Raw genomic sequence first — 13,740 nt, forward strand, 5'->3', positions numbered from 1 at the left:
AACTTCTGCTTTTCAAAACAAAAGCATACTCAGGTACGATCAGCTTTTAAGGTACTTTGGTCAAACCCACTTATAGCTCGGCTGCGTAGTATATTTCATTACATTGTGTTTGTATATCCTCACTCCACATTCGTATATGACTAGTGTCCGATACATTATTAGCCAAGATAATATTTTAAAATATACAGTGTCACAAACCTTAATATATACTTTGTGACACAAAGCAAATGACACATCTTATAATTTAAAAATGTAAATATCAAAAGGGTAGTGTTCCACAGAATAGTATTGATATTGATATTATTCACTCGGCTATCACCATATTTCTGAACTTTTTGTTCGCCTCAACATGATTGTATTATTCTGAAACGTTTTTTTACCGGAAGTGTTCTCTGGTTTTTATGTCTCTGTTTGCTGTTGTTGTCCGAGGTTTCTGCGTTACATACTTAGAGGTTATTTAGTTGTTGTAGATATACAGAGGTTAACAGTGCTAAAAACACGAGGTTTCTGGTTTATTTTTAATGTTGTCATGATTGTTATTGTTATTTATGTCCTGCCAACGCGCAGCTGATCAGATGTGCGAAAAACGTGTTTCCACTGCCCTCCAGTGGTGGAAAAATGCAACAATTCACTTTATTCCTTTTTTTTTTTTTTAAACCACAGACACCAAATAGCAGTATCTACAGTGAGCATTATTATTTGCACAATATACACAAATATAGTTTTAATGTAAACTTTGAAATAAGGTTTACTTTAAATAAATAAATATATTTGAAAAAATATTTTTAAAAATCTGGGAGATTTTTTTTTCTCTCAGTAGAAAAAACAAGCAGTATGTTATGTCTGTGAAGGTTCTCAGTCATCCAGGTCATCGTAGTCAAAGGAGCTTGCAAAGAAAAGCGTCTGGACTTCTTTAAGTTGCTTGAAGACGTTTCACCTCTCATCCGAGAAGCTTCTTCAGTTCTAAGGTCAAATGGTGGAGAGTCCCAGATTTAAACCTAGTGGGAGTGACCCCCCACAGAGGGACAAAAGGACCCCCTGATGATCCTCTAATCGCCTGAGCCAAGGTGGGAAACTGGGCGTGGGTCCCAATCAGCCAGAGTTTCGGGTGTGTTCATTGTGAAACCTGGCCCCACCTTATCATGCGAATTCCTGAGGTCAGATGGCCCAGGATGTGAGTGGGCGTTAAGGCGTCTGGGGAGGGATCTCAAAACTGGATTATAGATGGCAGACAGTTGGTGTCGTAAACCCCCGCCTCTGTTCAAAGATGGTCGCTCACAGTGGACATAGATCTCTGTCCAAAATGTGAACATTGGCATCCTCGAAAGAGTGTCCTTTATCCTTAAGATGCAGATGGACTTCTAAGTCAGCAAAGAGGCACAGAAAAGAAGACCAGACACCAGCGAGGGAGGATAAGAAGGACAGACGCAACAACATTGTCATCCCCTATGTAGCCGGTGTATCAGAGAAACTCAGGAGAGTTTTCTCCAAGCATGACATCCCAGTGCATTTCAGACCCAGCAACACGCTCAGACAGAAACTGGCTCACCCGAAAGACAAAACGCCAAAACACAAACTTAACAATGTGGTGTATGCTGTACAGTGCAGCGAGGAATGCTCAGACCTCTACATCGGAGAGACCAAACAGCCACTTCACAAGCGCATGGCACAACACAGAAGAGCCACCTCCACAGGACAAGACTCAGCAGTCCATCTGCATCTTAAGGATAAAGGACACTCTTTCGAGGATGCCAATGTTCACATTTTGGACAGAGAGGACAGATGGTTTGAAAGAGGAGTGAAAGAAGCCATCTATGTCCACTGTGAGCGACCATCTTTGAACAGAGGCGGGGGTTTACGACACCAACTGTCTGCCATCTATAATCCAGTTTTGAGATCCCTCCCCAGACGCCTTAACGCCCACTCACATCCTGGGCCATCTGACCTCAGGAATTCGCATGATAAGGTGGGGCCAGGTTTCACAATGAACTCACCCGAAACTCTGGCTGATTGGGACCCACGCCCAGTTTCACACCTTGGCTCAGGCGATTAGAGGATCATCAGGGGGTCCTTTTGTCCCTCTGTGGGGGGTCACTCCCACTAGGTTTATATCTGGGACTCTCCACCATTTGACCTTAGAACTGAAGAAGCTTCTCGGATGAGAGGTGAAACGTCTTCAAGCAACTTAAAGAAGTCCAGACGCTTTTCTTTGCAAGCTCCTTTGACGAAGCAGTATGTTAATGAAAAAAAAATTGTTTGTTGCAGGATTCGATTTGTTTTCATAGCTTGTTTTCACAGCCAGTACAGTCAGAGCAAGCAAACAAACAAAAACACAAAAACAAAAAGGAAATGATTTTAAATGTATCTAATTAAATTACATATACAATTTGTACATTGTAAAATGTTAGAATTAATAGAATCTGGTCAAATGAAATTTACTTGATTGGCATAGATTTAGTTTATACCAAGTATATTTTCCGTGATGATTGCTAATTTAAATAAATAAATCTTTGATTTTATATATTTCATTTACATTTTACTCAAAATTCTTGCTTCATGTTTACTGGAGGTTAAGCTTTATTTACTGTGTACTCTGGGGGTTGGAATAACAGTTTCTTTTGTTTAATATGACGATAGGGGCTTCTCAGTGTCAACTTTATATTTCAATTTTGTGGGATATATTTTGCGGAAATTTGTGTAATTAAACCATTTATATCATTAGAACTATTTTGTAAAATATTGTATTATTTAATATTGATACTTTAACTTGCTTGTTACTGTTCTTACTGTGTTGGAGCAACTGTGACCTTTTAATTTCCTCTGGGATTAAAAAATATTCTGATTTTGATTCTTGCTTCTAAATGCACATTTTGGAATGAAGAATTTGCCATAGATTACGAGTAACAACACAATAACTACTGTAACAAATTTGTGGCATTATCAGTTTGTACAAATCACTATTACTGGAATAATAGTAAAGGTAACAGTTGCAGTCTTATCTAAAACGCACATACGTGATCACACTGCAATTTCAAACTCACGTTAATAGATGTCGCTATTAGTTACGGAGCTGCTTGAAACACCAACGAAGAAGTAGAAGACTTCCGGATGAGCAGTACATATGAGGAAACTGGCCTGTGCTCGGTCTTTTCACCGAGAGCTAACCACGTTGGTGGCGTGCTTTCCTGGCTCACCGCTGTTCGCTTGAATTTTTTTCCGAATAAGTCGGTCAGGAATATTCACAATGGTATGTGCTGTTTGATTATGTCAACCAACAAGTTGTATGCAGCTGGTTTTTGCTAACTGCTTGATAATTTGTAGAGTAATTTGAACTCAAGAGTTCTACGGAGTGTCGCTGCTAATGCCGACAGCTAATGGCGCTCGCAGCCCCTTCATAAACACCGTCCAAACGGACTGTAGATAGTTACTAACGTTAGCAAGCTGTAGATTCATGCGGCTGTGGATGTTAAATGCACAGTTAACGTTTCGGCGCATTTCTAAGCGAGGCAGAAGACTCTTATATAAAGTTCAAGCTTCCTCTTGACTCGCGCGTTTTGTGGGGGCCGGTTGTTGCTGAAAGTAAATCATCTGGGTGTCGTTATTCATCGGGGTGTCCCAAATTATAGTTCTCTGCTGCTGCGTTCAGGTGCTTTTGAATCAGTGTAAAAGGAATCAAACCTAAACTAGTTCGCTGCGCGTGTTCTTGAGATCTCCCCCTTTTTTTCTTTTTTTTTGGGGGGGGGGGGCTTGTTTAATTGTAAGCCATGCTGTGTAATAGTCTGTGGACCCCTTTTTTTTTTTTTTTTAAATACATCGTCCTGCAATATCAAGGATGGGCCTGAGTAACTGCTTTTTCCTCCTCACATCCAGGCTTTTAAGGACACCGGCAAGGCACCAGTTGACACTGAGGTTGCCATCCACCGCATCCGCATCACCCTCACCAGCCGCAACGTCAAATCTCTGGAGAAGGGTAATTAAGCTCAGATTTAGTTAATGTTGTGAGTTTAACCTGACCTGAGCTATGAGGACAAAAATTTGACTGATAAACCCTGATTTATGTATACGCTATTCTGAGCCACGGCTTGGAAAGCAAATCAAGGCAAAGTGATGACTGGCCGTGTTTTCAAGTTTTTGTGCATTTCTGCTCTGCAGTCTGCGCAGACCTGATCCGTGGGGCTAAGGAAAAGAACCTGAAGGTGAAGGGACCTGTCCGCATGCCAACCAAGGTACTGAAGACCATGGCTCAGAACTCTTATCTAACACCACATTGGAATAAATTGCTTTTTCTTGATTGCGTATCCTGAATGCTTGATCATTTTATTAAAGTAAAATGCATTTCTCTTCCTCCCTCCAGACTCTGCGCATCACCACCAGAAAGACTCCCTGTGGTGAAGGGTCCAAAACCTGGGATCGCTTCCAGATGAGGATCCATAAGCGCCTGATTGATCTGCACAGCCCATCTGAAATTGTCAAGCAGATCACCTCCATCAGCATCGAACCTGGTGTAGAGGTCGAAGTCACTATCGCTGATGCATAAATGACCCAGATTTTTCAATAAAGCAATGAATGAGGAAACTATGACGTGGTGGTGTTTGGGTTTGTGATGGTGGGAAACCTCAAAAGGGCCAAGTTTGCGATGAGTGTCTAGATGTTAATTGTAAACTTAAGCAAAATCTGCCTACAGGTACAAATAAAGGAACCTGAAAAAGCAGTCTTAGACGCTCACTGAATGGCTGTAGTTTTCAAAAGCAATAGATATAAATTTGCCTTTTATTAATATGTCTTAAAGGAAAGAAAGTGCCAAAGGTTTTACTAAGTTAAAATGAGTGTAAACATTTGTCAGTTGAAGAATTATTAGGGAAACCTTGAACTAAGGGGGCTAGTGAAATATGACAACTGTAAACCAGAGTTGGATGTCTCGAGACCGGTCTTCACTTTTACGTGGTCTTGGTCTTGCTTTCTCAGATCGACAAAGTGTTCAGGAGATTTGGAGTCAACCATGGGGGGTGGCTTACTGGGCTTAAGCCCGGGTCATTTTTTCAGAAGCCCGGGGTCTTTTGGAGTGTAATTTGTTTCATAGTAAGATGCCTGACTGACAACTATAAAACAAAAACTACACACCATATTCCAAGCACATAGCACACAGTACTAAATTCCCTTTAATTTTGGTATGATCCGAGCTCAGGCACTAGTAGACTGAGCACAACGCTTGCGCATGTGAGCAAGGGGGGAGAAGCTGCTCCCTGCGAGTTTACTGCAGACAGAAGAGAGCTTAAGTTTGACCAGGTACCAAAGCAAATCATTGGCACTGTTCTAATAATGTAAATATGACAATGTTTCACAAAAGATTGATATCAAACTGATCACTTGACCCATATTACATTACTTGCTCTTCGAGTGAATCAACAAATGGCGAAATGAAAAGCCGAACAACAATAATGCTTTCTTTTTAGAGAGTCTTAGCTTACATGTGTGTTTATTTCATATTTTCAGTTGTTACCCTCCACGGCTAAACAAACTCTAAATCGGTTTCAGATATGTACTGATGAACACAACAATGGCCATAAGGAGCTTCTTTCAAAGAAAAAACTCAGGTAGATGTTATTTTATGTATTATGCTTTGGATGTTGTTCAGTATATTTCTATGCAAAACAAGAGGAATTTCAATTCACAGCAGTATATTCACAGTTGAAACCAGATCTTTACATAAACTTTAGAGAGAAAACATAGAAACATTTTTTTACTGTTAAACATCAATTTAGAGTAAACTTGTTTTGTTTTAGATAAATAAATATTGAAATATCTTTTGAATTAGTTAAATGTCAGAATAAAAAGAGGAAGCTGTCTATTTTTCATTACTTTCATCAAATTTAGGAGTACATATACACTAAGTTTATTGTTAATTAATAAGAAAACTCCAGACGATTCCATTCTGAGCTGAAGAAGCTTCTGACAGGTTCGTAGAGTCCATGTGAGTAAATTGGTGGCACAGCTGTGGATGCATATAAGGCAAAACACAGAGCCTGTTTCTTTGACATGGGAAAATCAAGAGATGTCAACCAAAACACCAGGAAAAGAATTGTGGAGCTCCATGAGTGTGGCTCAATTTGAATACAATTTGGTGCCATTTACAATTAAGAAATACAGACAATTTACTCTTAAATTTAACAAATATGTTTTTATATTTATTAATCTAAAAAATAAACATTTAGTCTGATTCGATGTTACAATTAAAAACGTTTTTGTGTTTTTATCTGAAGAGTGTGTAAATATCTGGTTTCAACTGTATATTTGATGATGTTGGTGTTTGGCTTGATTGTCAGCACAAAGAGGGAGAGAGAGGAGCAGAGAGGGAGAGAGAGGACAGAACAGAGATGGAACAAGAGCAGGTGACACACATGTTAGTCAAATGGTTGTTTGCCAAAACTCATCAGAACATGTATCTAGTACCTTGTGTGACTTCTGAGATACCATTTGTTACTTTTCAAATTCTATATTTATTAAGTTATGCAGGCTTGTTTGCACAATAAGGCTAAATAATTATATAAGCTGCTCTGAATCTAAATAGTGGACTTTGGTAGAATTAAAAAATAAGTGTAGTGCAGGTCTATGATGATTTTTAGTGCTACTATCATCTAGTTTTGATTCTGGTTCTGTTTTGGTTAAGTCCTTAGTAGTCCTGATTTTGAACTCTTGTAGTCCTGTTTTGATTCCCGATCAGTTCTGGGTCTGTTTGAATTGGGGTTTAGTCCTCGTGTCTTGATACAGTTTAAGGTGTCCTGCATATGTGATATTTATTTTTTCCTATATGAAGTCATTCTTTTTTGAACAAAACTCAAAACAGAGCCTATTAATCTATCAGTCATTTCTACCCTCGCTTTATTTTCTTTCGCTGCTCAGCTCTCACACAGTGCCTCAGCTGTGCTCCAATCCCTCCATATTGTGGCCAATCACATGCGAGGATATAGGATAATATCATTGTGTGAAAAACAGAGAGGGTGAGAGACGTGACAGTCAAGTGCGTCAAGTCAAGTGAGGAGGGCTGTGCTAAAGCAAAAACACATAAATATGCCTGACACCCGTAAACGAAGCAGCATCTGGCTGCAGTTTAAAGACTTTTTTGTCTGTCTCTGTCTCGTCTCGACTTGGTCTCGACTTGTTCTTAGTCTTGTCTTGGTCTCGATACCCTCTGGTCTTGGTCTTGGTTTTGGCAGTCTTGACTGCAAGTCTAGTTGCACCAGTGGTGCCATGAGCAGTATCTATCTGCTGCTCATCAGCTGCTATGCCGTGGCTATTGTCACAATGTGGTGTATTTGGATCACTCGATCCTAAGTGGATATGGATATGATCCAGGATTGGATGTTTTGTATAAAATTTGAAAGGAACAATTGTTCCTTTCCCCTTTGCTGTGTACTCTGCTGATGCTGTTTTCAAAACCTACCACACTCATGTACAGTATCAGTGTCACACTGAGATATTTCAAAGATAATAATAATACATTTTATTTGAAAGCGCCTTTCAAAAACTCAAGGTCACTGTACACATTAGAATAAAAAGCAACATAAAAACAAGCAGTTTACACAATCGTAAAAGCATAAGACATAAACTAATTTAAAAGAGCAGAGTGGAGAGGTTATGTGGGATAAGCTATTTTGAACAAGTGAGTTTTGAGTTGGGACTTAAAGAGAGAGAAGGAAGAGATATTTCTTAAATCAGGAGGTAGGGGATTCCAGAGTCGTGGAGCAGAGCAGCTGAAAGCCCTGCTCCCCATGGTGGCAAGACGGGGGGAGGGGACGGAGAGTGAAAGGGAAGAAGTAGATCGACGTAGTAGTAGTAGTACAACGAGATGGGGCGGTGATCTTAACCAGATCAGAAAGATATGGAGGGCAGAGATGATGAATAGCCTTAAATGTGTACAAGAGTATTTTGAAATTGATACGATATTTGACCGGGAGCCAGTGAAGCTGCTGCAGAACAGGAGTAATGTGGTGGATAGAAGGGGTCCTGGTGATGATACGGGCAGCAGAGTTCTGGACGCGTTGAAGCTTGTGGATGGATTTTTGAGTATAAAAATAACCTGAATAAATACAAATAAAGGGAAAGAGCTGTCCAGACCTCTGTCTCTGACCATCTGTGTTAACACTTGAAATCGGAAACATGTAAATGTAACAAACATGTTAAAACATAAGATATCAGGAAGGGGCAAAAAAAAGCATTTTGCTAAAAAAAGATTTAGAGCAGAAGTTTTTAAAATGAAGATATATTGCATTTATTTACAATTAAAAACACACAGAGCAGAAAGTGTGTTACTGTTTTACATCCACAGACACACAAGAAAAGAAGCCGGCAACGTGAGGTCAAGTTATGGCAATTTTATTTGTGTATTTCAGTACATGTATTCAGAATAGAGTTTTTAAAAACAAACAAACGTCCCAAGTCAAGTTTGGGGGGATTTTTGTGAAAGAAAGGTTGAGAGAGGGGGAAGGAGGAAGAAACTATTGCTCTCCTTAAACTTGATGCTGCTGGGTCAGTTTTTTCTCAGCAGTCTGCTCCAGAATCCACTCCTGTCCTCGGCTTTCTTTTCTTTTTCTTTTGCCTTCAGCTCTTTTAAGGTTTTGTTTAGCTGCTCCTCGGCGTCTTTAAATGTTTCTTTCAGCTGCTGTTTGGCCAGTTTGACTTTCTGTTTCAGGAGCTCTTTAGCTTCCTTTTTGTGCTTTTGTATTTCTTTAAGTGCATCTTTGCAGCTTTTCTTGGTCACCTCAGAGGCTGTCGTTTCTTTCTTGAATACCTTCAACTCAATTTTTTCTTCTGCAAGTTCTTCTTGCACTTTCATCAGTTTCTTCTTCAGAGTTTCACTTTCCTGTTTTGCCTCCCATTTTCCATGTGTCTCTTTTTCTATTTCTTCCTCTGTTTCCAGCAACTTCTTCCTCATGTTTTGAGTGAAACTCTTTGTATTTTCCATTTCTTTCTTTGCTTCCTGTATTTTAAATTTCTCTTCCTCCAACACTTTTTGAGCTTCCAACAATTCTTTCTTCATATTTTCAATCTCATTTTCTGCCTCATGTTTACGTTTTTTCTCCTCTTGAAGTTGTTGCTTTACATGCAGTAATTCCTTCCTGAGTATTTCAGCTTCAGCCGTTACATTTTCAGCTTCTTGTGCTGCCAACTGCATTTTCCTTTTCTCCCCTTCAAAAGCTTCCTGCACCTCCTGTAATTCCTGCATCACATTTTCTGCCTCCTTCTTTGCAGTTTGATATTTATTTTTAGCTTCTTGTGCTGTGCTTTTCTCTTCCTGCAATGCTTTTTGAGCTTCCAACAGTTCTTTCTTGATGTTTTCATTCTCATTTTCTGCTTGTTGTTTTCCCATCTTCTCTCCTTTAAGCTTTAGACCCACATGCAGTAATTCCTTCAATACTACTTCGGTTTCAAACTTTGAATTTTTAGCTTCTTCTCTTGATTCTTCTGCCACTTCTTTTAATTTGACATTTTCAGCCTGTATTATTTGAAATTCTTCTCGTAGTTTAATCAGCTCAGACTGTTCTGTACTGTATGGTGACGCACTCACCAATCCTCTTCTCGATCTCCCTTGATTCATTTTGGCCTTTTAAACAAAGGAACCAAAGTTTTGTAGAGAAGTGAAGTTTTCGATGTGTTTTTTTCTTCAACCGTCGTCTGTCCTGCACAGAGATGCTGCTGTAGATGTGTCTCTAGCTGTGTCTGGATAAAATGAAAAATGCTGTAACTAAGTGCTTGTGTTGCACAGTTCTACAAAACATTCCATTCCATGCATGCTCCGCCCACATGGTCAGGAATGTCAGGTGCTGCATCACCAAATGCTGCTCCCGTTGCCTAGCAATAACAGCTGTTTACTTTTTGGGGTCTGGTTCATTATTTAATAAAGAAAACATGTCCAAGTATTGCAACCATGGTGCTGAGGCTCAGTGCATATTCTAGCCTGCTGTGTGGGTGGGCAGCTAGAAATCACTGGTGGGCAACATGAGAGAGGAGAAAACTGGAGCAGCCAAGCAGGGAGCTGCAGGTTGCTGGTTTGAGTCTCTGTTCAGATGCTGGTGTCTCCTCTCTCTGAGATGTTTGCAAACAGTCCCAGATAAAACAATAAGGATAATAAACAAACACGTGACTAAACTAACAATTATGACACTGATATGTTTCATGTGATGGCCTCTATACAGCAGTCACTGCAAGCATCCACATCAGCACACTTACTTTTCTTTAAGCAGGTGTGCTGGGGTCCTCCTAAGGAAAGTTTGAGAACTTCATTTCCTTCATGCTGGTGAACTTTTTACCAAATATTTTCATCAAAGCTTCTCCATCACTGACAGCGATTGTTTGGATCTTCACACTCATCTCCATGAACCCTAAAAATTGAGTTTCACTTTGCTCATATAATGCCAGGAGTGTCTCCATATTCCACAAACGTCTATGCAAACATGTAACAGTATCCCATATTCATATAAATATTATTGATATTATAACAAAAGCTGTCTCCACCACAATTGTCCCAAGTGCTTTTTTTAAAACAGGATTTTAAACCAGAGGATTTCCCTAAAGCTTAATTTTTTTTAATATTTTGTAGACAACAACAGAATCATTTCAGAAAAACTCAAAATGACTGGTGTCAATATTATTTGCCCCACAAAAAAGGTCAAATATAAAAAAATATTGCAAATATTGCACAGTGAAAAGGCACTACAGCTCAGTTGTTCCCACTCGCCTTTGTCCTCCTGTTTCCCCTCCCTCTCCCCTCCAACGAAGAGTTAAACAGTTTGATGGCGTGTGGGACAAAGGAGTTTTTAAGCCTGTTGGTTCTTGACTTTGAGAGAAGCAACCTGTCGCTGAATAGGCTCCTCTGATTATTTACGAGCATGTGCAGAGGATGCCCAGCATTTTCCATAATGTCCAGCAGTTTCTTTAATGTCCTTTTCTCTCCCACTATCACCAAAGTATCCAGCTTCATGCCGACCACAGAGCTAGCCTTCCTGATTCGTTTTTCCAGCCTGGATGAGTCCTTTGCTGTGCTGCTCCCCCAGCTGTTTCTGGTTCTGTTTTGGTTAAGTCCTAAGAAGTCCTGATTTTGAACTGTTGTAGTCCTGTTTTGAGGGGAGAGATGATGAATGGCCTTAAATGTGTACAAGAGTATTTTGAAATTGATACGATATTTGACCGGGAGCCAATGAAGCTGCTGCAGAACAGGAGTAATGTGGTGGATAGAAGGGGTCCTGGTGATGATACGGGCAGCAGAGTTCTGGACGCGTTGAAGCTTGTGGATGGATTTTTGAGTATAAAAATCAGAAATCCTGGGAAATGCTTGAATTCTAATGTCGTCTTTTCGAGGTTTGAAAAGTGTTTGAATTTCAGATGTGGTGCTTGAAAGTTCTTGAAAATGTAACTGTATTTCAAAAGCAAAATTTCCCCGCCTGGGCTGCCTTGCATCTGTTTCAAAGTGTGACCCCGCCCCTCCCTCGGACAGTCGGGGATGAGTGCACTAACATACCTGCAGGTTGCTGTTTTAATGAGTGTTTGATGGAAAACAACAATGGCGGAGTTTGCTCTGTCCGGTCACATGATAGGTGAGTCCTAGTAAATAATTTTCCAGTATGTGTACGTTACACACGCTATTTTTTTTTTTAAAATTATGATTATTATTTTGCTATCAAACTCGCTGGAGAAATGATTGAAATGCACTGAGTGTGATGCAGTATGGCAGCGCTATTATGGAATATGCTGTGAAAAGCAAAGTTGTCACCAAGTACTGTTTATATTTGTGTGTATTGCTGCAGCTCTTTTGAGTATTAATTTGTGCCTTTGGGTGAAATAATGGTAATATGAGGGACTGATCTATATGGTCACAAAGAATAGCCACTTGTTTCTGTGCTACCAAAGTTCCCCGGCTTTCATTCAAAATGTGTTTATCACCAGCACCTACACATTAAACTACTTAAACAGTCAGTGCTGTTCTCCATGCCTGTCTGACTTGATGTTATTAGCACAAACACTTTAAAGATGATCATTTAGGACTTCAGCAATAATACAGACAGCAATGTAGTTAGCAATGAAACAGTTTTATTGGGAATTAACTTAAAAAACAAACAAACAAACAAACATCTGTCTCCTATTTTTTGTCACACAGGAAAGAAGCATCAATATCTGATGAGAAGACTTATTTCTTTATTTTTCATTTTTCATTTTTTTTTCAAGAGGAGAAGAATATCTCTAACAAGTTGATTTGTTCACATTTTCACATCTTAATTTTTAAGTGAAATGTGTATTTTGAGTTTATACACTATGTATTAGGGCTGGGCGATATGGCCTAAAATCCATATCGCGGTATAATTTGAAGCACGTGCGTAACGATATATATCGCGATATATTCTTTTCTTCTGTATAACGTATTTTCTACACTATAAGGCACACTTAAAATCCTTTAATTTTCTCAAAAATCAAGAGTGTGCCTTATGTATGAATTCTGGTTGTGCTTACTGACCTCGAACCAATTTTGGTGTGCAGAAATCTGTTAGAAAATGTTTTGATGGATCGTCAGAGCATTACGGCTGCCGTGGTGAGGAGCTTCGCGGAGCAATCTGGGTCCAAAACTCCGTCCTCTTCAAGTCCCAAAGTCAAACGAACACTGAGAGTTAAAAACGGTCTAAATTCTTTCATCTTTAATAAAATCATCAGCGTTGCTGCTTTACCAGGTGTAACAATTAAGTTTAACATCCAGGCATCCATGAAAACAGAAGTTATTGAATTTAACGGAGTTACAAGTTAGCAGGAAGTTAGCTCGCTAGTTTCCACCTAAACATTTCATACCATGTTCTGACTGAGAGATTAATGAAACTAATTAAAACGTACAGCTCTGCTACCACTACCAACATAAATGAAGACAGAAAACTAAACAGCAGTGGCGTTTGCAGGGTTACTGAAGTTGGACTACCTGGTATATAATGTTGTGCTACGTGATTGCTAGCAACACAGCTATGTTAGCATAACATTAGCACAGTGAAGCTGGAGGATGAACGCCAACTTTTTTTCCACTCGATAAAAGTTAACGTGAGGGATTCTGGTGGTCAGGGACAAATGCAATCGCATAGCAGGATGCTATACATGGGGCAAACTTAGGGTTGCCAACCGTCCCTTAAAAAACGGAATCGTCCCGTATTTAGAAACAAAAGTACACGTCCCGTATTGAGCTAATAAGGGACGCACTTTGTCCCGTAATACAGTGAGAATCAAAAGTAGTCTATAAATGTTAATGGAATTAACGCTTTGTTTGAAAACATAATTCCCAGCCCCTCTCCTGCTTTGTGACCAATGAGCTGACAGCACACTTATGACAATTCGAGTATGACAATTCAGATTATCTCATTGGTCGAGGAAAGGTCGCTTGCGGAGAAAATACCGGAAGACAACAGATGACCACAACAACAAGCATGGCCAACAGGGAAACAAACGCCGACACTGCGGTGCACGTCTCGGACGACAGTACACCTAAAGCTGGGCAGACACTGTGCGATTTTTTTCAGTCACGTTATTCAGCTCCTGCTCAAACTGCACGATTGACTCGCAGGGATTAGAAGTTTGCAGGTCACGATGCAGGTCTCACACTATACGGCCCGATGCTCTGATGCGACCTGAGTGCTCACACTGTGCCAACATAACATGAAGGTTATAACAGAAAATCTGTCGCTCGCTCTCTCTGTCTTTCACTCACACAGACAC

At 39.8% G+C, this 13,740-nt stretch overlaps 1 protein-coding gene across 1 annotated transcript; it reads left to right on the plus strand.

Annotated features, from left to right (window-relative positions):
- Window positions 1-3,093: 3,093 nt before the first annotated feature.
- Window positions 3,094-4,578, plus strand: rps20 (ribosomal protein S20). Its single transcript, XM_080865047.1, is given in 5 exon segments — window positions 3,094-3,210; window positions 3,212-3,247; window positions 3,871-3,970; window positions 4,153-4,226; window positions 4,355-4,578. Coding segments are annotated over 5 exon segments (495 nt in total). The 5' UTR covers window positions 3,094-3,108; the 3' UTR covers window positions 4,538-4,578.
- The last annotated feature ends 9,162 nt before the right edge of the window (window positions 4,579-13,740 follow it).

This window comes from Rhamphochromis sp. 'chilingali' (genome assembly GCF_963969265.1).
Source record: "Rhamphochromis sp. 'chilingali' genome assembly, chromosome: 18".
Taxonomy (NCBI): Eukaryota; Metazoa; Chordata; class Actinopteri; order Cichliformes; family Cichlidae; genus Rhamphochromis; species Rhamphochromis sp. 'chilingali'.